Source organism: Salvia hispanica, chromosome 2 (assembly GCF_029641045.1).
Source record: "Salvia hispanica isolate PSC_SH4W2 chromosome 2, Shi_PSC_v1, whole genome shotgun sequence".
Classification (NCBI taxonomy): Eukaryota; Viridiplantae; Streptophyta; class Magnoliopsida; order Lamiales; family Lamiaceae; genus Salvia; species Salvia hispanica.
The window spans coordinates 24181746-24208115 of NC_142693.1; the positions used below are offsets into that span (position 1 = coordinate 24181746).

The 26370-nt window shown below is 38.3% G+C and overlaps 1 protein-coding gene and 1 pseudogene across 1 annotated transcript; one reads left to right on the top strand and one right to left on the bottom strand.

Annotated features, from left to right (window-relative positions):
• Nucleotides 1–1838: 1838 nt before the first annotated feature.
• Nucleotides 1839–18457, bottom strand: LOC148931876 (wall-associated receptor kinase 2-like). Its single transcript, XM_089064928.1, has 3 exons — nucleotides 17893–18457; nucleotides 17009–17365; nucleotides 1839–2406 (listed from the first exon to the last, which is right to left on the bottom strand). Exons 1-3 carry the CDS (start codon nucleotides 18455–18457, stop codon nucleotides 2267–2269), a joined length of 1062 nt encoding a protein of 353 aa, XP_088921054.1. The 3' UTR covers nucleotides 1839–2266.
• On the top strand, nucleotides 5183–8504 carry LOC125189866 (receptor-like protein 7; annotated as a pseudogene).
• Nucleotides 18458–26370: the final 7913 nt, after the last annotated feature.

Here is a 26370-nt window from a genome sequence, read left to right on the forward strand (position 1 = left end):
ATGCAATTTTATTTGAAGATCTAAACAAAGACAACGAGATGGAAGATTATTTTTCCGACTTCCACCTTGAGGGCAAGGTGGTTTTCAACGGTGGGGGAGTTGATAGGGACCTGATATTTTATTTTATTCCGGAAGGGAGCTGATATTCTCTCTGTATATTTATTTAGTTTATTTATGTTTTAGTATTATTTAGTTGCTATGATTTTATTTACTTTCTCTAGTGGTTAGGATTTGATTTGCTTTTGATTTACTTCCCTAATTTATAGGAGATCTTTTTTGTACCACACATATTATAAATATGTGTGGAGTCTTTTATTATTATCAAGCAGAATGAAGAATTAAATTATTAATCTCGTTCTCTCTTCCCCCTAGAACCTCAACTAGGGTTGTTCTCTTTTTCTCTCTACAAATTCACTCAAATAATTCCTCCGATAGGCTAATTCCTATCATTAACCTTCTTCACATATTTGATGATGAAGTGAACATAATTGACATTAAGCTTCGCGGCCCTACCCAAAAATTCAAGATCTAGTATTTGGATCCGATGTCTTTATCTAGTGATATTGGGTAGGCCAGACTATAATTTAGGTTCAACAAATATATAAATAACTAATGTGTTGGTGTGATGGGCTATTGGAAAGATGTTTATTTTGTTTGAAGAAAACAGTATCAGTATTGGTGATCTCTAACACCAACTTAATGCCAACGCCTTATTCAGCCCATTAATGATTTTTAGACCTTCTGTAGCCCATTATCAGTATCATTTTTTTTTTAATATTGGTACTTCCATCATTGGTTTATTTTGTCAGACTTTGGCACTATTGATTTCTCTTCCAATGATTTTCGAGGGCAAATACCGGATGCAGTTGGTGATCTTATCTCGCTTCACCAGCTTAACTTCTCCCACAATGCGGTCGCTGGAAGCATCCCAAAGTCGCTTGGTAAGCTGGGGATGCTCGAATCGCTTGACCTCTCTTACAACCGGCTAACAGGGCGGATACCAGCGGAGATTGGAGGGCTCACGTTCCTCGGATTCTTGAAATGGGTGGGCAGATCCCGAATGGCCCTCAGTTGCAAAATTTTCAAGCTGATTCGTTCAGAGGGAATCCGAAGCTGTGTGGTTTTAATCTCAACGTAACATGCATTCGCAGCGATAACAATGATTCATCTGAGCATGAAAATGTGGAAGATAAGAGGGAGGTTGAGTGGAAATATGTATTTGCTGCGCTTGGATTCGTTGTGGGCGTAGGAATCGTTGTCTGGCTACTTGTGTTTTGTCGAAGATTCAGAGAGAAATACTTCAACAAAATAGATGATATTGTTGATGGTGTGTTTGAAGCCATAAACAAGAGAAGACATGTCAAGACATAGTTTACAAGCAATTTTTGTGTGTATTGTATAACTGAAAAGTGTTTTTGTTTAAAAACGAGTGAACTTTATGAGTGTATGTTCTTGGATTGAGTTGTATGTAGTATTCCATAAATAGTGCTAAATGTTCTTGTATTGTGTATGTAGTCTTCAATCAAACTATTCAATTCCCCGTACTTTCTTTCATATACTTGATCTTCCCTCAATTTTATTCTCGATCATCGCTCTGATTCTTGAGTGATTGCATTATTCCAACATTACTGAGCACACGATTTCATCTCATGATTGATGTAGTTCTTCCACTCGACGCCGATAATGCGAAAAACGTCAACTATGTCGGAGTAACGCGAAATTTGGGTCCCCATTCCACTAACTCATTTCCCCATTTTTCTTTATTAAGTCAAATAATTTTTTAAAACTCGTGTTGAGTCAAAATGAGACTATAAATGGCAGACGGAGAGAGTATATGCTAAAAGAAACCTAATTAATTCATGAACTCAAAGAGTTTAATAGTCACCAAAAATAGAAAATAAAATACTCCTTTCGTCCCCTAAAAATAGAAATTCATTCTTTTATGGTTCGTCCCCTAGAAGTAGGAACTTTTAGGGGACGAACCATAAGGTGAGACCTATTTCTCACATATTTTCTTTATCTCTAATAAGGTGAGACTTATTTTCCACTAACACACTTTTCTTTCTATCTCCCTTTTTCTTTATTAGTTCTAAATTAAAATTCATGTCATTTCAAAAGTTTCTATTTTTAGGGGACGGATGGAGTAACATACTATCAACTAAGAAGTCTTGTAGTACCGTACACAACACATAAAAAAGCGTGCATGGGATCTTTTCTTAGTGCAACAATCATAATAAGAAAGAAATAAAGCCAAACCCCTTTAGTCTTAAAACATCAAGGGATGTGCATCTGATGATGATGTGGCCACACCATGATCATTACTTGTCCATGAGTATTCAGTATCTGAAAACTCCAAGACCTTTGCTTTAGACACTATTGCTTCTTCTTCGTGCTCCATATCACTGGCTGCATGTATTTGAGACATTATTAATGTAACACCCCGCTTTTTCGAGCCCTAATTTTGAGACCGTGAAATTTTTTGCATTTAATGTTTATAATGCTATGAAGTATGTGGATTAAATGATGAGTGAATTTATTGCATGAGTTTCTATGACCGAGTCGAGTCTAGGGTTGCGTTGGAAGTTTGAAAAGTCAAACTTGTAGAATATATGATGTGGCAAGTGATTAATTAAATTATGAGGTGAATTATTTGTCTAAGGGTGAGTGAGAATATTAGGGAAATTTCCATAAATACTAGCCACATAATTTTGAGATTTTCGACCCCTCCACTTTTTGGAGAAGGAATTCTATTTTTCGGGATTTAATTTAATTCTTGGGATATTTATCCAAATTAAATCCAAAACCCAATTATTCTCTATTCCTTAATGAGAAAAATCGCACACTATTATTTTTAAGGTGATTTTCGAAAATCACCTATTCTTGGGAAGGAAGAATCTATTTTATTGATCCCTTATTTGATTTTCTTTCATACCTAGAATTTAAATATTCTATCAAATATTTCCATACCTCAAGAGATCTTGCCATATCTTATTTTAGTTAATATTAAAAATTCATTCCTTGTTTAAAAGGCCTACTACACGCCTATTTCCAATCCCTAGTTGGGAGAATTCTTATTTTGCTCCGTGATATTTTATTCTATTCCTTAAAATATACAAAACAAAACCTTGGCTAAATAAGGGCCATAATTTTCGAAAATTACATGTCTTGAAACCCTAGCTCACTTTGCTTTGATATTTCTTCCTCCCTACTCCACAATATTTGTTTTAATTAATTGTGGAGAATCAAATCTTCCCAAATATTCTATTTTATTTACCTAAAGATTTTATTGAGCACTATAAATAAGAGAAACCCCTAACCCTAGCCATCACAATTTTCGCCCCCTCCCTCTCTTCTCACTCTCGCAATTTTCTTCTACTTTTCTCAATAATCCTCCATCCTTTGAGAAGAAATAGAGTTTGAGCCGCAAGATTTTTGAAAAACCAAGTCTTTACTTCGTTTCTACCGTTCGTTTTTCTCAAAAAGGTATTCTTATATTAATCTTCTTCTTTCTACTCGATTTTTCTTCTTTCTAACCGATTAATCGGTATTCTTGAACCCTCATGCATCTTGTTTGAGTGAAAGTGGGATAAAGGGGATATGGAAAATATGTATGTGTGTGTGCGTCGTGCGTGTGTGTGTGCGTGGCGTGTGTGTGTGCGTGTGTTGTGTGTATGTTGGCAAAATACTCTTGTGTGACATATGTTGATGTTAGATCTAGAGTTGAGATGCGAATGGAACTTATGTGATGAACATGGCCTTGATTGATTGATGATGTTAAGATAAATCGATGGGAAAAGGGAAACGTTGAGACATGCATGATTTAGGAGTTGATGTTGAAGCTAATACATGATATGTGCATATGTGATTAAAAGGTGAAGCCGGATAACAAAATAGGGAAACATACTTGAAACCTAAGTAGTCAAGGTGGGGTTTATTCTTAAACTCTCTCTTATGTTGCAAATTTATGAATGTGGAGAGATAAGGGTGGTTTAACTGTTATGCCATGCCTATGTCTGTTTTGTTGTGATATTGTGCGCCTGATGCCCAGTTTGAGAGTTCGCTCCATTGGGCTATAGGGCTATGGATATGTTTAAACGAATTCGGGTCTGAGTAGGGCCGCAAACCCTACCAGGCTGTGTACACGGTGGGATCGGGAGCCGTCCTTGCTAGTCGGCTGGTCTCGTGGGCGAAAAGTGTGGCCACACTTTCGTCGCACCATGGAAATGTTGAGATTGTGGAAATTAACGAGGAAAATGGGGAGTTGTTTGACTGGCCAGTCTATGGAAATAATTTTTGTGATACTCGATGATCTTATTTTTCTTAAATTGTAAAACTCGAGTTCACTATGGTAAGGGTGGTATAACTTATAAAATGTTTTGGCAACGAGTTCACTGAGTATTTCAAAATACTCAGCCCTGCATGTGTTTTCCTTATGTGCAGGTTGAACGACGACGAGCGGTGGTGGGTGTTGAGCATATTAATCAATTAAGATGGATGTTTTGAACTTCGAGTGTAGTTGTGTCTTCATACATAGCTGCACTTTCTCTTGGTCGTTTCCGCTGAATTTTTGATACACTTTAGTATTATCTGGATATGTTGCACTTATTCCTTTCGGTTTAGAAGCTTCAGACTTCTTGTGGTGTTTCTTGAAAACTTTGTCAAACTCTTGAGATTTTTTATCGTAATTTATGGTGCCTTTCTTTTACTTATTAAAACTTCTAGGTTGAACCGTTGACTTATTGCTCTGATAGTTCCCTTAAATACTTTGGTCAAAACTCTTTAAATGAAACCCTAGCCTATGTTTAAATTCTTTTAAGTCCGTTTTGGTAGCAGTCGCCGCATTTATTGTACCCTAGAAATCCGGACTGTTACAATTAAACTTTCCAATTCTGTAGCCACTTCTTTCATAGTTGGTCGCATTTGCCCCTTAACATTCAAGCATCTTCTCGCAAGCCTTGCAACTGCAATATCCTTGCTGTGCACAACACCTAATTAATTACACTTATACCACTATGGCCAACCATTACAACTCATAAAACACTAATTAATTATTGGAAATGGATCCTTGCTTGCACAGCACCTGCTGTGCTTAAAACACAGCTTTCCATGAACAAAACGCAGCAATACTTGTTTTATTTCTTTTTCGTTTTTCTTTATTTTGATTTAATTTTGCCTGTGGGAAATGGCACGGCAGGTGCTGTGCACAGCAGGGGATCCTTCCCCTTAATTATATGGGTCTCACTATCCACGAACACTACTATAATTAATCTTCTCCTCCTCTCTCTTGTTTTACCAATTATGTATTAATTACCGTGTAGTTTCAAATGCTCATATTTTTATGAGACATAGAGAGCATTTTTTTTCTATTTCAATTTTAATGAAAAGCTGTCATTTTGATCATTATCAAAAGACGACATTAGTATATAGATAAGATAACTAAGAAAAATTGAAATTTCATGATTCAATATCTCAAACTTTATAGAATGGATCAAAATTTGACTAACTTTGATGATATTAGTATTTAGCTCTTAACCCCTTTAAATAATTGTTTTTGATTATGACTTATAGACGGTGCACCTCAAGTCAATTCCGTGTTGTTCTATCACTTTCTTCGAATGTAAATGATATAGGCCCTAATTACAATTGTGAATAAAATTAAAATGGTTAAACCCCTACCCACGTTAATATGTCTTTCAGGTAAAGTTCAATTGCCTATTTAAAGACACTTGCACCTAATCTTCATTTGTACACAAAACAAAATCAATATCTAGTTTCACAATGCTTCCAAAGTTGTTGTTTTCACTACTCATTCTTATAATAACAAATGCCTTCGCCATCAGGAAACCTTGTTGCTTCAACTCAGAGATGAGTTGATCTTCAATTCTTCTCTTTCAACAAAACTTGTGCGATGGAATAAAAGTGTTGAGTGCTGCTTGTGGCATGGTGTGGAATGTGATGATTCTGGCTATGTCGTTAGTTTGCAGCTTGATGATGAGGCCATTTCTGGTGGAATTGGGGATTCGTCGAGTCTTTTCAGATTTAAATATCTGCAGAAGCTCAACCTTGCCTACAATGACTTCACCTACATTGATCCCATTCCAAGAGGTATTGGGAATTTCACTTATTTGACACACTTGAATTTGTCACATGCTGGTTTTGGTGGGCAGGTTTCGGTTGAAATTTCATTGTTGAAAAGATTGGTTAGTCTCGATATCTCCAACTATTATTGTTCGACACCCGGAGAGTGTCTAAGTCTTGAGTATCCAAATTTGGAAATGCTTGATGGAAATCTAACAGGGCTTAGAGAACTCTATCTTGATCGTGTCAATATTACCTCCTTTGATGAAAGGAATAAATGGAGCCACATTGTTTCATCATATTTACCAAACCTCACTGCTTTGAGCATGGCTTATTGTAATCTATATGGCCCTTTGTGTAAATCCTTTTGGCAACTTCATTCCCTTTCTGTTCTTCGACTAGATTATAATGATCTTTCAACAGTAGCGGTGGTGGACTTGTTTGCCAGTTATCCAAGTTTGACCGTCTGAAGTCTTAGAAACTGCATTTTGAAGGGTTCTATACCATCCACCTTTGCTAACCTAACAAAGCTGATTCATGTCGATTTGGAATTTAACTTCTTCGCAGGCTCACTTTCTTCTATGTTGTTCGAACGTCTTTCCAATCTCATACATCTAGATCTGAGTTTCAATTCATTCTCTGGTAACATCCTCCAATCTCTTTTTGCTCTCCCATCATTGTTGGAACTTCATCTTAGTTCCAACCAATTTAATGGCACTTTTCAACTCGAAAACTTTCGAAGCCTTCCCAATCTCACATTGCTTTATCTATTCGGCAATAGCTTGTCAGTAGATGTTGGCAACGTCAATTCGAATTCATATGGTGGTCTCAAATTGGAAGGATTAGGCCTAGGTTCATGTAACTTGTCCAATTTTCCTGATTTCATCAAAGATTTGGATCTGCAAACGTTGGATCTCTCGGCTAATAGTATTGCACGGGAGATACCTAGTTGGATTTGGGGAACACAACTTGTGATTTTGGACCTCTCATTAATCTTTTAACAGATTTTCAAAAGCCTTACCATATTTCTTCTTCTCTTGAGAGCCTATACTTGAAAATTTGAAATCTAATCAGCTCATGGGAGAGTTACAGCTGTCCATTCCACTTGATTCTCAGCTTTGGTCCTTGTCTCTTGCTAATAATAGTTTTAGTGGATCAATTCCAACATCCCTTTGCAAAGCCACACACCTTGTTTATCTTTCTTTATCTAAAAATAAATTAAGTGGCAACATTCCCCCTTGCCTACTTGAAAACATTCAGTGGCTTGATATGAATCTAAACAACATCAATGGCAGCATTCCAGATATTTTTTCTATGGATTGTAAGCTACAATATTTGGTGCTTAACAATAATTATTTAGAAGGGAATATCCCAAAATCTCTCAAACATTGCATGTCGTTGGAATTCATGAACGTTGGGAGCAACAACATCAACGACACGTTCCCATGCATGCTCTCATCCTCATTGAGTGTTCTTATTTTGCACTCCAACAGATTCCATGGTGAAGTGACATGTAACATGACCTGGCCAGTGCTTCGAATTCTAAATTTCAGTGGACGTGTGGAATCAATAAACTTCTCTAGTTGGAAGGGAATGATGCAAAGGAGTGATGCAGAATTGTTCATCTACAGACTGACATTAATCATGAAAGGCATAGAGTTAAAACTTGGAAAGATTTGGCCAGAGTTCGGTAGTATTGATTTATCTTGCAATAATTTCATTGGAGAGATACCAAATGCAATTGGTGATCTTACCTCACTTTATCATCTCAACTTGTCCCACAATGCCATCAATGGAAGCATTCCAGAATCGTTTGGTCAGTTGAGTAAACTCGAATCACTTGATCTCTCTCGAAACCAGCTCGCAGGGAAGATACTGATGGGGATTGGAGAACTCACATTCCTTGAAGTCTTGAACCTGTCTTACAATAAGCTGGTCGGAATGATCCCAAAAGGCCGTCAAATTCAAACATTTTCAGCTGAATCCTTTAAAGGAAATCCAGGCCTACGTGGCTTCCCTCTCAACAAAAGCTGCAGTCATACTGATGAACTATCACCGCGAGAACATGAAGATGCGGAAGAGAACAAGGAGATTGAGTGGGAATACGTATCAGCTGCACTCGGATACGTAGTGGGTGTAGGGATCATTGTGTGGCTACTTTTATTCAGTCGAAGCTTCAAAGAGAAATACTTCGGCAAAATAGAAGAGGTTGTTGAAGACATGTTCATTGCCGGAGACAAGAGAATGGCTGCCAGGAACCGAGTCAGGAGACACTAGTGTTGGTATTGCTATTACATTTCTTGAAATGTTTTCTTCACATGTGTTTATGTGTTTTTGATATGGGTGCAATAACAGAACAGAGGAAGAGCAGCAACCAGCCGGAGAAGAAGAGCGCCACGAGGAAGAGGGTTAACAGACCAGGATGAACCAATTGCTCTTGTTTCTTTAGTCTTTTGTTTTATTAATTGTGTTTTGTTTTATTTAAAATTGAGTTGGGCTTAAACCATGTTGGGGTTTTCTTTGCGGTTCTTTCCCGAATAGACTAGGAGGTCGAACCGTATATGTTACTTTTTGGAATGAGATGGCATAATTGTTAGAGTTTGTATACTAGAAATCACCTTTCGAGTGATTGAATACTGTTAAAACTCTTATTTTATTTTACAAAGGAATAAACAGATTATTTTTGTCATAATGTTGTTATGTTTTACATTTAATGGATGTTTAGTACATGTTTAAATGTATAAGTAACTTAACAAAGTCTAAGTCTTTGTTTTGGTAGACCGGTTGTGGGTGTCGTTCACTTTAAGGTAACACGGTCAGTTCTGAACAAAGAAAAAGAAGAATTTCACAACCTAGATAGGCTTAGACTACCTATCGTGAAAGGTTGCAATGTCAGTCCGATTATTTCTAAGATGACGTTGGTGTGGTATAGCACTGAATGGATTTAACAGCGAGACAGTCTTTATTTAAGTCCTAGTACACTGGTGAGATCAGCCCACCCTGATATCAGTTTACAGTCCGGGAACCAGACAGAAGATCCGTGGTTTTGTACTAAAGATCTTCACACGGAGAAGGCGCTAGCTATGTTCGATTTTTTGGAGAATCATCAAGGTATAATAGCTAAACCGTAGAAAAGCATGTTTTAGGTTTCAATTAATTTAAAGCATGTTTTATTTGAGTTATGAGCATGATACATGTGATAATTACGCGAATAGAATTTGTCTAAATAATCTGCTAAATAGATCAGAATTATTATGTAATTGATTTATGTGAGCGCTTCCGCTGCCAACCCCTTCAATTGGTATCAAGCCAGTCTTTGGCTCTGATTATTTGGATTTAAATTACGCGAAATTCATGTATGCATGCATTTTTTTTTCGAAGCATGTTCTTGTTTTTAGTTGTTATATTTTTATGCATGATGAACTCAAGCACAATCGAAACAAAGAACTCAAATATTTGGAACGCACGAGACGTGCGATTCGTCGGAGCTTGCGTCGAGACGAATCGCGCGACATGCGATCTAATTAGTTTTGTCGAGCGAGTGGGCGACACGCAGACGAGGGTGGATCCGTGCGTGCCGTCGGCGAGACCGCCGGTCCCGGAATGCCTCGGGAATCACGGCTGAAGGGTGGGAGCATCGTAGCAATCAAGCGGCGACGTGAAAATGAGCATGGGTTCATCCACTCCGCCGGCCAGACCACAGCGGCGATTCTCCAGTCCTCACGGCGTTCGATGGTGGTAGCCGTTGACGGAAGCCGCAGCTCGTCCGAGAGCAGCGGCGGTTCTACCGGCAACAAACCCTAACCCTAACCGAACCCTAACCCTAGTCGAACCTTGGCCGATCATTGCTGAACCGAGAGCTGCGACGCCGCATGCGACGGCTGCTGGTTCCAGCGAGGATGAACGGCAGCGGATGATGTTCGCCGGAGAAGCGTGGCAACCGCCGCGCGCTGGCTGACATCGACGGAGGGAGCGCGACGATGCAACTTGCACCGTCGCGATGCATGGCGTTTTCACGCCAGAGAAGTTGGGCGGAAGCTTTTTCCGGCAAGGGCTGGACGGCCAACCGCCGTTCCGGCGAGACCTTCGTCAGAAATCTCATCGTCGTTGATCGTGCGAACCTCGATCACGAGATAACGATGAAATAAAATTTTAATGATTATTTGATTCCTTAATTAAAAGATATCATTAAAATATTATTATTTAATGGATATAAAATATTTTGGGAAGATTTCCCTAGATTTTAGGAATATTTAGATTATTGACTATATCTATGGAAATAAATATATTTATTTCATTCCTAGATGATATGGACAAGAATAATTTAATAGTTTCCTAATTATTCTATATATCTATAATCCTATTAAGGATAAGATATGTAGGATCTCATTAAATAATAAAATAATAAAATATATCATTAAATAAGGAATTAATTTAAGTTTATTTATTCATGTCAGTCAAAGATATAAATAATTAATTATTTTAGATAAATCTTATAGAAGACATGAATATGGATTAAACTTTAGTAATTAATATATTATGCTTTAATAAGATGTTTAAAAGATTATAAAAGATTTAATTATCTAGTCAATTAAATACCAACAGAATTTAATTAAGCCTTTAATCTGCACTAAGGCTAAGGATAATTAATGAAAAACCATAACTTAAATATCTAAGCGATAATTACGAACTAAGTTTGTATATGGTCTTCATCGATTGGTCCACAACTTATGAAGCTAATTTCTGAATCTTATCGCCACCCAAACTGTGGGGACAATAATCCTAAGAATTGGCGAGTTCATATAGGTGGACTTCTCATATGTATATAGTGTGGACTAGAAAGTAGTTTCCAATATTATCGCCACCCATGCCGTGGGGACAATAATCCTAAGAAATTACAAGTTTCAGAAGTTCAAACTGAATTTATGAGATAACTTGGTCTTGTTATCAACGCATGAGCATTGTTATGGGAGTGTGTTGGCCACCATGCCGTGCTGCGGTCTCTGGACTATTCATCGGTGTTGTGACCAGTAAAAATGTTAAAATTTTAATGCGTATTGACCTCTGCTTGAGGGTACAAAATTTTAATTTTACAGTTGTGAGAATTTGAAAAGTTTTATGGTTAATCTCCTCAATTTCATCACATAAGTTTATGACAAATAGTAAATATTCTGTTTTGCAGTGCAAACTAAATCGTCAACATGTCACTCAATCCTCTTTCTGCAATTCTTAAAGAAAACAAACTCGAGGGCCAAAATTACATAGAATGGAAACAAAATTTGGACATCGTTCTCACGGCTGATGAGTACAAGTTTGTGCTCACTACTCCACGGCCCCCAACGCCGCGCAGGCAGTGAGAGATGCGCATAGACGGTGGCATAAGGCGAATGAGATGGCTAAGTGTTATATGTTGGCCTCCATGTCAACAGTGCTTAGACATCAGCATGCTGCCATGGCTACTGCTACCGAGATTATGGAAAATCTCACAAATTTCTTTGGTACTCTGAATCGAACGGCTAAGTCTCAAGCCTTTCGGAGTATCATGTGCAAGACTATGAAGGAAAGCTCGTCTGTGCAGGACCATGTCCTCGAGATGATGAGCCACCTCAATCAAATTGAGGTTTTGGGAGGTGTCATTGATGCCGAGTCCCAAGTTACTATCATCCTTCAGAGTCTGCCCCTTAGCTTTCAACAGTTCAAGCTCAATTTTGAGATGAACAAGAGAAATTACACCTTGGTTGAGTTGTTGACTGAACTTCAGTCGGCAGAGGATCTCATGAACCAAGCTAAGGCTGCGGTGGTTAGTTCGTCACATCATTCCTCTGGCCCTAGGCCTGGCGCAGGAAAGAAGAAAGTGACGAACCAGGTCACACCTAAGGAAGCTAAGGGAAAGAGAAAGAGGAGGTGGGGAAAGAAGCAAACAGGAAAGTGTTTCAGGTGTGGAGAGAAGGGGCATTGGAAGCCAGACTGCCCTAAAAAGGGCAAGGCTACAGGTATGCACCAAGCTCTAGTTGTCGAGTCATGTTTGGCTTCAACTTCATCTCATACTTGGGTTATAGACACTGGTGCTACTGATCATATTTGTTTTGATCCTGACTTAATGCAGGTGACAAGATGGCTATATGATGGAGAGATCGAAGTCCAGCTGGGCGACGCTACTAAAGTGGCGGTCGTTGCAGTGGGAGACGTTTATTTGCGTTTTAGTAGTGATAGATTTTTGGTTATGAAGAATGTTTTGTTGATACCTTCTTTTAGAAGAAATTTAATTTCAGTTTCTAAATTGGTTTTTGATGGATATTCGATTTCTTTTAATGACAGTTGTGTTATTAAGAAAGATGGTTCTTATATCTGTCGTGGTATCATGGAAAACAATCTGTACACAATCATATCTACACAATTTAATAATCGCAAATTAGAACTCAATAATGCATCGAAAATTTCAAAGAAAAGAAATGAACCTTCAAGTTCAATGAACGAAACGTACTTATGGCACCTTAGACTTGGTCATGCCAACCAAAGGAGGATTCAAACTCTCGTGGATCAAGACCTTCTTAAAGGACTAGATACTGAATCATTTTCCACGTGTGAATCCTGCTTGGAAGGCAAGATGACTAATAGAGCTTTTAGGGTGAAAGGTAATAGGGCCAAGGAAGTACTAGAACTCGTTCATACTAATGTGTGTGGACCAATGTCAACTGAGGCGAGAGGCGGCTTTCGCCATTTCATCACTTTTATTGATGATTACTCGAAAGTTGGATATGTTTATTTGATGCGCTTTAAGTCTGAAGCTTTTGACAAGTTCAAGGAGTTTAAGGCTTATAATGAGACGCATCATGGAAAACGTATCAAAAGCCTGCGATCTGATCGCGGAGGCGAATACCTCAGTGCCGAGTTTTTGGACTACTTATCGGTAGAGGGAATTGAATCCCAACTGACTGCGCCGGGCACACTTCAGCAGAATGGCATCGCTGAAAGAAGGAATAAGACCTTGTTAAACATGGTCCGATCGATGATGAGTTATGCACGACTGCCTATTTCATTTTGGGGACATGCCTTGCTTTCCGCGAGCCATATTTTAGACAATTTACCATCAAAATCTGTTCCCGCCACTCCATATGAGTTGTGGAATAGGCGCAAGCCCAATCTAGAGCATCTCAAGATATGGGGGTGTCCAGCTCATGTTTTGGAAAAGGATCCAACTAAGCTGGACTCAAGGACAGAGGTATGTTTGTTTAAAGGATACCCCAAAGGATCGAAAGCTTATAAATTCTATAGTCTTTGAGACAAGAAAGTCATTGTGAGTACTCTCGCGACATTCTTAGAGGAAGACTTTGTTATGAATCATAAACCCAGCAGTGAGGTGGCTCTTGAAGAGCTCACTTCAGTCACAAGTTCCATTAACCGAGAACAAGTACCTATAGTACAACCTATTCCCGAACCTTCAACTTCTACACCTAATGTTGTAGTGCCGCGCCGCAGTGGGAGGGTCTCTCATGAGCCCGAAAGGTACATTGGTTTGGGAGAATCTATGGATCACTCCTCGGACAGCAATGTACTAGATCCCTGGAATTTTTTAGAGGCGCAGGCGGATGTCGATCATTGCCAATGGGTAAGTGCAATGGATTCGGAACTACAATCTATGATAGACAAAGACGTCGACGATTTATCTGTCCTACCCGAAGGCTATACTGCCATTGGGAGTAAATAGATATACAAACGTAAACGTGGACCCGATGGACGAGTTTAAGTCTTTAAGGCAAGACTAGTGGCTAAGGGGTATACCCAAAAGGAAGGTGTCGATTACGACGAGACCTTCTCCCCGGTGCCCATGCTCAAATTGATCCGGATTCTATTGTCTATAGCACCTTACATGGATTGGGATGTATGTCAGATGGACGTTAAGACTGCGTTCTTGAACGGTAGTCTTGAGGAGACCATCTACATGGAACAACCCGAGGGTTATGCCGTCAAGGGCAAAGAGCACATGGTTTGGAAGCTTAAGAAGGCCATTTATGGTCTCAAGCAAGCATCTAGATCATGAAATCAGTGTTTCGATCAGACTGTTCACAAGTTTGGATTCGAAAAATGCCCGAACGAGAGCTGCGTGTACAAGAAGGTTGAGAAGGGGAATGTAGTGTTCTTAGTTTTATATGTAGATGACATTCTTCTAATTGGAAACAATAGAAAGATGTTGTCATCAGTACGAACGTGGTTGTCAAACCAGTTCGAGTTGAAGGATATGGGAGACACGGGACACATTCTAGGTATCAAGGTCCTACGGGACCGTGAGAAAAGGATGTTGTGCTTATCTCAAGAGCCCTACATCGACACTGTACTTAGTCGCTTTAGCATGCAAGATGCCAAGAAAGGTTTCTTACCTTTTAGATATGGCATCCATTTATCTCAAGAGATGTGTCCTAAGACAACATCTGAGATAGCAGAGATGAGAAGGATACCATACGCTTCGGCAGTTGGTAGTTTCATGTATGCTATGCTTTGTACAAGGCCTAATATTTGTTTTGCTGTTGGCATGGTAGCAAGATATCAGTCAAATCCGTGCCAAGGACATTGGACTGCAGTAAAGAACATACTCAAGTACCTTAAACGGACTAAGGACTATGTTCTAGTTTACAAAGCAGGCGAGCTATGTCTTTTGGGATATACTGATTCAGACTTTCAATCTGATCAGGACTCGAGGAAATCTACTTCTGGTTATGTGTTTACCTTAAGAGGTGGAGCCGTAATTTGGAAGAGTGTAAAGCAGAAATGCATTACAGACTCTACCATGGAAGCCGAATATGTGGCCGCTTCGGAGGCTGCAAAGGAGGCTGTATGGCTCAAAAACTTTCTTATGGACTTAGGTGTGGTTACGAATCTGCCCAAGAGCATCACCATTTATTGTGACAATTCTGGTGCTGTGGCAAATTCGAAGGAACCAAGAGCTCACAAAGCGAGCAAACACATAGAGAGGAAGTATCATATCATTAGAGATATAGTGCAGAGAGGAGACATACAAGTGGTCAAGATTGCGTCAGAGAACAACCTGATAGATCCCTTTACAAAGGCGTTGGCGGTCAAACCGTTCGAGCGCCATGTAGAAGGAATGGGAGTTCGACTCGCTCGAGACCTCAACTCGCTTTCAGTATAAGTGGGAGAATTAGACGTAGTGCACATTTTTTTGTATACTCGAAAGCTTTTTTGAGTATAAGTGGGAGATTGTTAGAGTTTGTATACTAGAAATCACCTTTCGAGTGATTGAATACTGTTAAAACTCTTATTTTATTTTCCAAATGAATAAACAGATTATTTTTGTCATAATGTTATTATGATTTACATTTAATGGATGTTTAGTACATGTTTAAATGTATAAATAACTTAACAAAGTCTAAGTCTTTGTTTTAGTAGACCGGTTGTGGGCGTCGTTCACTTTAAGGTAACACGGTCAGTTCTGAACAAAGAAAAAGAAGAATTTCACAACCTAGATAGGCTTATACTACCTATCGTGAAAGGTTGCAATGTCAGTCCGATTATTTCTAAGCCTTACTTAAATAAGATGACGTTGGTGTGGTATAGCACTGAATGGATCTAACAGCGAGACAGTGTTTATGCTATCTACTAAAAGACGAGGTCTTATAAATTATTATTTCTTAATCAATGTACGTTAGCATTGAGCATAAGGTATTGATTATGCACTACTTTGACTTACCAAATGGTGCGGGTTTTTTGCAACCCAATAAGCCTGGTATATTGGGTAATGATGATTAATATCTAGCGGTGCTAGGATTGCTATTATGTTGAATCAAGCGCGAGGTTAGTCTCGTTTGATAACATCCTTAAGAGAAGCTTGAAATAAGGTTTTATTATTCGGAACCTAGCTAGTTGGAGTTTAATTACTCTATGAATAATAAATAAGATTTTCTTGCTGAGTCATCTCTTGGAATAAATAAGACATTAATTAATTAAGTCCATAGCAGACAATAATTAATTAATGGATGTTTCTATCTTAAGCTCGGGAAATAAATATCAAGTAATGGAAACCCGAAGTACTTATAATTTCGGATTTGGATGTGGAGTGCAATATTAGTGGCTGCTTGTAATATTCCAATTATAAGCTTATATTAAATTGGGTTTAATTTAATTAGTAAAAAGCTAATTGGAGGAACCAATATCCAAAGCCTTCCATAAATCCATGTCTGGGCCCAATATGTGACTTATTATAAATAGGAGAATAAAGGAGACAAAAAACACACTTATTATTTTCTCAATATTTTCGGCCCTCTCTCTCTCTAGAAAGGGGCGATTTTTCTTCTCTTCCGTGGGAAAGGATTTCTGTCTTCTTTCTTTAAGTCCTAGTACACTGGTGAGATCAGCCCACCCTAATATCAGTTTACAGTCCGGGAACCAGACAAAAGATCCGTGGTTTTGTACTAAAGATCTTCACATGGAGAAGGCGCTAGCTATCTTCGATTCTTTGGAGAATTATCAAGGTATAATGGCTAAACCCTAGAAAAGCATGTTTTAGGTTTCAATTAATTTAAAGCATGTTTTATTTGAGTTATGAGCATGATACATGTGATAATTACGCGAATAGAATTAGTCTAAATAATCTGCTAAATAGATCAGAATTATTATGTAATTGATTTATGTGAGCGCTTCTGCTGCCAACCCCTTCAAGTAATATGGGCCTGGGCTAGGTCAAACTGTGTCCAGTTATATATAGAAAAGTCCAGCCTAGCCCAATCCGCTTTAGCCATGGGCTAAGGCTGAGCTGAACACATATATGCAATTTATATTTGATGTTCAAATCAAATCTAATAAAATGGTAAATCGGGACTCCCACTATAATGGTTTTCAGATCGAATCTAATAAAATGTAAATGGGTCTGATTCGATCTGAAACCATATTAGGGGGAGAGAGATGCTATACTAACCTGTGCAGCCGGGGTAGAGGCATGGATTTCCGGCATATCCTTGCGAGCAGTTGCAAAGGTATCCCTCAATCTCAGCACCAAAATCAACACAATGAGAGTTAGCTTGACATGCATAAGTCGAGTTCCGACATACCCGAGAGCAATTCTGATTGCCGATCCTCCAATCCAGACTAACCACCCATTGATTTTTTTCGAAGAAGGCTGCGGAGCTTTCCTGCATGATGCTGAAATCATATGCGTAGGTAGGTTTGTTGATGATTCCCTTCTCCTTCACAAAGGCATAGCTGCAAGGGAAAAGCCTCTTGCGATTGTCGATTTTACTCATGTCATGTGTAGCGGTACCAAGGAACCAGGTACCTATCACGTGCCACCTTGTATCAGGGGCGGATATAGAAATTTTTTCAATAAGAACTGTATTTTCTAATGTTGAATTAAAAAATTTAAAACTAAAATTTTCCTATTTTATTTTTATACACCCTTAGTCCCCTGTTACGAGTCCACATTTGACTCGACACAATATAAAAAAAGTGGGTAAAAAAAGTTAGTCTTATATGATTCTCAGTTTTATAATAAAATGTTAGTGGAAAAATGTAAAGTCTTCTTACTATTTATAATGAAAATCACAGTGGACTTTTCATGTTAAAGTGAATTAAAAGGATCTGGGTGAGGCGAATCGACAGGGACGCTTGGCGCGAAATGAAGACTTCATAAGGATTTAAGAAAATTGCGTTAGTAGATTAAAGAAGATAAAATAAACGAGGATAAAGTAAAAGAAAGACGGAGTACACTAGGACAGTGAATAATATAAGTGAGATTAGACATCTTATTGTTTTAATTTGACATGTGACAGTCAAAATAGAATACGACTCAATATCGATGATCACCTTTGGCAATGGGTACCCGGCAACAGCCCTCGCCGACGGAATTGCTATCGCCGTTGTTTGGGCAAACGCCGAAGGTAGGCCTATTACTTGTACAATAGCCAACGCAGGCATCGCGGTATTCTTCTCCGCCACGGTATGTACTCGCTGCCCCAATGTCATCGCAGCCGATGATGGTCAGCCAGTTGTTTTCTGACAACGTATATTGGGTGTCCGACAACTCAATATCACTCTGAACTTCCCACGTTATGTTGCCTGAAGTTAGATAATAGCAAACTCCATAAAGCAGGTAGGGGTACCGGATCCGGATCCGGGTCGGGTCATCACTTCTGATCTCAACCACTTCTAAATTAGTGTCTTTGATGTTGAGGTAAGGTTTGGGAGGAGTGGTGGAGGTGTTGCAAGTGATGTTAAACGATGACCCGAGTGAGCAAACTGACCCGACTCCAAACGGATATGGAATTTTTACATTCCCACATCGAGCAGGGCAATTTGGTTTTTGGTATGGGCTTGGAGATGCAAGAGCAAAGAAGAAGAAAATCAAGTGGAGAAGAGAAATCATTTGCATTATTTGAATAGCTTAGTAAAGAATAGTATGCTAATTCCTTTGTGTATATAAGAAATACTGCTCCTGTCTCTTAAAATTTGGCACCATTTGATCTGACACGGGTGTTAAGAAATATAATAGAAAGTGGATTAAAAAAGTTGGTGATATGTGGGTCCTATTTTTATATATTAGAATAAAAATAAAATGTGAGTGGGAATGAGTTGATGGAATATGAGATCCACCGCTAAAAGTGGTAAAAGCGAAAAGTGACAAATTTTGAGAAATGATTGGAAAAGGAAATAAATGACAAATTATTAGGGACGGAGGGAGTATATGAATTCCGTTTAGTCAGCCATCATTAAAATAGTCAAGAAACAACTCCATCATCCTTTTTGCTCGGGACAAATATTATAAATATAAGTTCAAAAAGCGAGTGTCATTTTAATATAGTAGTTTCAAAATAAAATATACTACTAAGTCGAAGTACATAATTTAGCAAGAGTGAAATAAGATTTCGACCGATAGACAAATAAAAATGTCTAAAAAGGAATCCTATCTTTGGATATATATAATAATTTGCATCGAATATTATCTTTACAATGACCATGCAAATTTCTTTATACGAATATATGCCATTAAGATTTCGTTAGAGTACTCATAAAACTACATTTAATTTGATATATAATTAATGTAAAAATAACATAAATCAAAAAAATTAAATAAAATTTGATTTATTTTAAGTGAGAAAATAATTTCGTGATTTGGGAATCAATTGGCAAAAAATGAATTAATAAAATTATTTTTTTATTTAAATGATTAAAATATCAATTTCGATAAAAAAGATATTTGAATAAGATTGTCATGTGTCATTATTTTTATCATCTGATTTTAGTTCTTAAATTTTATCTAAGACGTGATTTCAAATTATGATACACCTATATATATAAACAAGAGTATATTTTAGTTTGACAAATTTTAATTAGAACTAGCTCACTTATTTCAGTTTATATTGATATTCTAAACTATAGTAGCAACTTATTAAAAGAAAAACCGAGGTCGACTTAGTTATATATAACTAATAAATAAATAAATAATTCAAATAGATAGTTCTTCATTTAAAGTATATAGATATAGATTCATATACCTTAAAGCATAAATTTGATATGTTGACCCATAAATGTATAACTAAATGAATTCCATTTGGTATATTCCAAAAATTAACGTGTGGGGCAAAGAGAAGAGAGAGGGTGAACACGAAAATATAATTCCAAATGTGTCCTAATGACAAATCAATAACGACTCTATGTTGATATATACGTCCAGTGGTAGCGACTATTCAATGATAACTATTTACTAAATTTTGAGCCATAAACACATCTTTCTTCTATTATCTTTTATCAATTTGTCTTTTATTAATTCCCAAGTAACATTAATTGAGATGTTTTGTGTGAGACTAAGAGCTACGGAGAGTTGAAATTGAACTAAGCCTGAGCAGAAACAATTGTGCCCGAGCATGGTTCGTTTATTTGTCGAGCAAAAATTGCAAGTGCTTAATTGAAGCCGAATAAATTTGTTATTTTCAATTTTTACATGTATATCGAAGAGAGTAATTAATTTTTAAAATATATTAACTCATTCTAAATATATGCTCATTTTTCTTTTATCAGACTGTAGGGATCAGATTAGTCTAGGGTTCACTAATTACCGAGACCTCTTTATTCTTGTACAAGAGAGCTCAGCCAAACTCTCACCCACGCGGCTGATTTTACACAAGTAATGTTAACTTAGATTACAATGAATCTAGTTCTATCTATTACAAGGTCTTGAAGCTAACTATGTAGCCTCACTCGCAATCACTTCAACCTGCACACTCAATACACAAGTTAGTAACACTAGGAAAGATCCTCTCGGATCTAAACATAAGAAACTAACAGATAACAGAGAACAAGAACAAAAAACCAAAGTATCTTGGCTCAGAACCCGCCACAACAACACAGATCTATTCTTCCAGAACAAGACCCAAGGGAGCACCAATGGATTGGATAGAGTCAACCCTCAGACCACCAATACCTCCACCAGATAAACCCCTCGCACCAGATCAAGTTCCACCGAACAAATCTTCACACAAAACCTTCAAGTTCTCACAAACCCTAGTTCATCTCCAGTAACAAGAAATCGAAGAGATTGCTTCACACCAGCACTCACAATAGATCTACCACTCAAAGAACCATGGAAGATCACCAACAGATGGCCGGAAGATCGTCGGAGAAGAAGAGAGAGTATGAGATAGAAGCTGTGAAGAGAGAGAAAGAGAGATTAGAGAGTCAGTAATGAGAACGGCACATAGCCTTCTCACATAACAAACACAGCCCTACATCCAACGGCTGGAAGGCATCATCCGAGTGAAAGGGGGCACGTGGTAGCATCTGGTGAGAGAGGGTAAGTAATTGGGCTCAGCCCAATTAATAACATCCGGGCTTAACAAATAACACAACCCAAATAAGAGTCCACTCTAAATATCCAACATACTCCACCTTGGACTATTATTCTGGGAAACCAATCAAGAGTTGTGGCTAAGGTAAAATCATCATAGCCAACAAGGCAGATCCCTCAGCACCAAAGGACAAGGTCCACTTGCATTTTGGGAACTACCAGGTTGCCTTTAGACACCAGAGGGGCTGACACCCATTAGTCTAAAAGGACTTCATGCCTCCAGCCACCTACCACCCTTACCACAGTTGATAAGGTGACTGAGGTCTTTTCCCCGGGACATGCAACCTATCCTAGATCAAAGTGCAAGAATTTAATACAGAAGAGAAGTTTTTCTAAAGGTAAGGGCTTAGTTCTCATGTCAGCTGGGTTCTTATCTGTATGCACTTTATGAAGAAACACTTCACCTTTTTCTACAATATCCCTAATGTAATGAAACCTTACATCTATATGCTTTGTTCTATCATGAAAAACAGGGTTTTTACATAGCTGAATAACAGATTGAGAATCAGAGAACAACACAGGAGAGGATTTCACAAACTTGAGTTCAGAAAGTACTCCCTTTAACAATACAGCCTCACTGAAAATACATAGGAGGTTGTTGACTTCCTCTTATCTCTGTCATTAGCATAATTGGAATCCACAAAACCAGTTAGTAAAACACCATCATCACATTTAGAATAGCATAAACCATACTTAGCAGTTTGCTTCAAGTATCTAAGAAGCCATTTCAGAGCTTCCCAATGAACAGGACCTGGATTAGACATGTATCTACTAAGACATGACACAGCATAGGCAATATCAGGCCTAGTGCTAACCATCAAGTACATAACAGATCCAATAGCATTAGCATAGGGAATTCTCTTCATAGCATCAATTTCAAATTGAGACTTAGGGCACATATCTTTACTCAACATAAAATGGACAGCTAAAGGCACAAAAGCTGGCTTAGCATCAAACATGTTAAACTTTCTCAGAATTTTGTACACATAAGGTTCTTAATGCAACACAAGGGTGGATGTTTTCCTATCTCTATAGATATTAATCCTTAAGATTTTCTGAGCATCACCCAAATCCTTCATGTCAAAATTCTCACTCAAGGCAGCTTGCACACCCTTAATGGTCTTCAAACAAGGACCCATTATAAGCATATCATCAACATATAAAAGCAAGAACACAGACACAGTATCAAGATTCTTAACATACAAGCATGCATCAAAGGTACTTCTGACAAATCATAACTTCTGCATACAAGTGTTAAACTTGATGTTCCACTGCCTGGGGGACTGTTTTAAACCATATAGGGCCTTTTTTAACAAGCACACATGATTGGGAAATTTGGGATCAACAAAGCCCTCAGGCTGATTCATGTAAATAGGCTTATTAAGATCACCATGTAAGAAAACAGTTTTAACATCCGTTTGCTTCAATTTCCAATTAAAATGAGCACACAAAGCCAACATCATCCTGACAGTAGTGAATTTAACAACAGGGGCAAAGATTTCTGTGTAATCTACCCACTCTTGTTGAGTAAAGCCTTTTGCCACTAATCTGGCCTTGTACCTAAGGCCCTCCACCTCATTTTTCAGTTTATAAAGCCACCTGCAATCAACCACAGATGCACCAGGGGGCAAAGGTACAAGAATCCAAGTAAAATTATTTCAGTGAGTGCATCTCCTCCATCATGGCTTTATGCCACTGACTCCAGAATTTAGATTTAGTAGCCTACTTATAGGTTCGAGGCTCATCCCCATCAGTTTCATACACATTGAAAGCCAAATTTATAAGAGCAACTAAACCAACAAAGCCATCAAACCTAGAAGGTCTATTAACATTCACCCTTCTAGTTCTATCTTTGGATAACACATAATCCTGCAAATTAGTATTATCAATAGCATTTTGGATGCCACTAGGGCTATGTATCACATTCTGGAAAGGAACAGGAGGAGAATTTCTAACAGGACTATCATGCAAATTTGGCACATTTTCAGTAACATTTTGGGCAGGATTATTGGGCAACACATTTGGATTTCCTTCATTAGGTGTCTCATTAGATGTATAGACTGGATAAGTGTTCCAAAATGGCTGCTCCACCTCACTTGGAGCATCACTAGAATGCTCCACTCCAGTGAATGTATCTGTGGACTCCACCTCATTGAGGGGTTCATTGTCCATATCTATAGGATCTGGGCTACTTGTCAATCTTAAGCAGGGGAATTCATCTTCATTAAAGACTACATCCTTACTTATAATGACCTTGAACCCAGGTTCATCCCTTAGCCAGACTCTATACCCTTTGACACCCTCAGGATATCCTAGAAAAACACCTTTTCTAGATCTAGGCTCAAGTTTATCAGACTTATTATGCACAAAAGCAGTACAGCCAAAAACCCTTAGGTGAGAAAAATCAAGAGGCTTGCCATAGAACACATATTCAGGACACTGACCAATCAGAGGCACAGAAGGAGACCTATTAACCAAATAAGTAGCAATCAATAAAGCCTCACCCCAAAATTTTTTAGACAATCCAGACTTAGAAAGCATGCATCTCACTTTTTCAAGCAAAGTTCTGTTCATTCTCTCAGCAACCCCATTTTGTTGTGGGGTATAAGGCACAGTTCTATGTCTTTTGATTCCAAAGCTATCACATAAATCATCCATCTGATTATTACAAAACACCAGGCCATTATCAGTTATAATAGCCTTAATCTTCTTACCAGTTTGAGTTTCAATCAAGGTTTTCCAAGTTTTAAGTTTTTCAAAAAACATCAGACTTGTGTCTCATCAAAAAACACCAAACTTTTCTTGAGAAATCATCAATCACAGACAAGAAGTAAACACATCCAGAGTGAGAAGACACAGAAGCTGGACCCCAGACATCCATATGCAAATATTCCAAGATACATTTACTCACATTAGCAGGAGCAAGAGTACTAGGAAAGGAAACTCTATGTTGTTTACCCAGCACACAAGAATCACAGAAAGACAACTCACTTTGAACATCATTTTCAGAAAGAATGACATGCTTTTTCAGGATACTCAAACCTTTTGTACTCATATGACCTAGCCTATTATGCCACAACATGGTTCTGTCAGTTTTAACTACATTGTCATAAGCTTTTTCACATGCAAGAGGTACAACATTACAAACATACAAGCCACATTTTTTCTTAGCTTTGAAAAGACACATAGAATCTCTGCAAATCTTTATACAGCCTTCTCCCCACTTCCCCCCATACCCTCATTTTCCAGAGCAATACAAGACATCAAATTATAGCACAGATCAGGAACATATCTGACATCCTTTAGGCTGAGCACATAACCATTTTCAAACTTCAAACACACAGTGCCAATACCAAGAATTTCACATTTCTTGTCATCAGCCATTGACACAAAAGTCTTAGTTACAGGTTTCAGCTCAGAAAACACTTCCTTAAAAGGACTCACATGATAAGTACATCCAGAGTCACACAGCCAATCATTTGAAGTGAAGGGACATGCAGGGGAGGCATTCACAAATTGCAGGTCATGCACCATGAACACAGAATCATTGACATTGTCATAAGTAGCAACATTAACAAGAGTTTCAACCTGGGGATTGTTGTTAGGAAACTTATTCTTCTTAGGTTTAGTGCACTCTCTCTTATAGTGCCCAACATCTCCACAGTTGAAACACTTCCTATAGGTTTTAGGATCCTTGCTTGTAGACCTAGACCTAAACTATTTCCTAGAGTTTGAGGAATTACCAGAACCACTACTGGGCTCATTCCCCCTCTAGATTTAGATCTTCCTCTAACATTCAACACCTTATTATAAGCATTCTTATCAGCAGCCCTTTCCCTAAGCTCAAGTTCTTTGGATTTCAGGGAGCTAATAATCAGGTCTAGAGGAGCATAGTCTCTACCATACTTAATGGCAGCCTTAACATCACTATAGGAATCAGGTATAGCATTCATCATGGCTATGCTAGTGTATTCATCTATGGTTTTATCACCTGACCTCTTAATGTCCTGAACTAACTTCTGAAACCTATCCACATTGTCATCAATATCTTTAGCAAGATCAAGCTTAATTTTGAACAGTTTTTCAAGCAAATACATTCTAGAAGACATAGAGGTTTCAGTATACAGAGTATCAAGTAATTTCCACATTTCAGCAGCAGATTCCTCATGATCAACTTTTCTAATCACAGAATCAGATAGATTTAACATAATGGTAGCCCTAGCCAGATCATTCATCTCATCAATTTTATCCTGAGCAGTATCCTCAGGTAAAGTACCATCAACAACTTTAAACACTTTTTGTTGAATCAAAACACATTTCATTTTCTGTTTCCAAATAGCAAAATCATTTTTACCATTATAAGGAACCAAACCAACAGGTTGAGCCATTTTTGCAAGAAAATTTGCAAGAACACAGGAAGCAAGACAGAAACACACAGCCTTACACACCAGAAAGCACAGAGACATACACCAGCAACACAAGAACAGACCAAGAGCTTTCACACAATAGAAAGGGACTCAAATCCTTGACTGTCACGAACAAGACTGTCCAAGGCTATCCAAGCTCGCAATCACTCACTACTGGAGGGCGCAGGGGGTCACTTGGGCAGAACAAGATGCTTGGTGGTCAAGTAACTTGAGATCACAGATCACAGAGCACAAGAACCAATGGAAGCAACACAGAGAAAAGAAAGCACAGAAGTCCTAAGTCCTTGCCAGAGACTGTCTACCTGAAACAAAAGCCCAAGCCTATATTTGGCACTAAACAAAAAACTTAAACAAGAAGGATATAGCCAATTTACCGGAGTGAATCCCCTCTAGAAGGAGGATTCCACTTGCCCACCTCCTTAAGCGACTCGGCGTGCTAGACTATTCCCCCCGTAGCTCTGATACCACTGTAGGGATCAGATTAGTCTAGGTTCACTAATTACCGAGACCTCTTTGTTCTTGTACAAGAGAGCTCAACCAAACTCTAACCCACGTGGCTGATTTTACACAAGTAATGTTAACTAAGATTACAATGAATCTAGTTCTATCTATTACAAGGTCTTGAAGCTAACTATTTAGCCTCACTCGCAATCACTTCAACCTGCACACTCAATACACAAGTTAGTAACACTAGGAAAGATCCTCTCGGATCTAAACATAAGAAACTAACAGATAACAGAGAACAAGAACAAAAAACCAAAGTATCTTGGCTCAGAACCCGCCACAACAACACAGATCTATTCTTCCAGAACAAGACCCAAGGGAGCACCAATGGATTGGATAGAGTCAACCCTCAGACCACCAATACCTCCACCAGATAAACCCCTCGCACCAGATCAAGTTCCACCGAACAAATCTTCACACAAAACCTTCAAGTTCTCACAAACCCTAGTTCATCTCCAGTAACAAGCAATCGAAGAGATTGCTTCACACCAGCACTCACAATAGATCTAC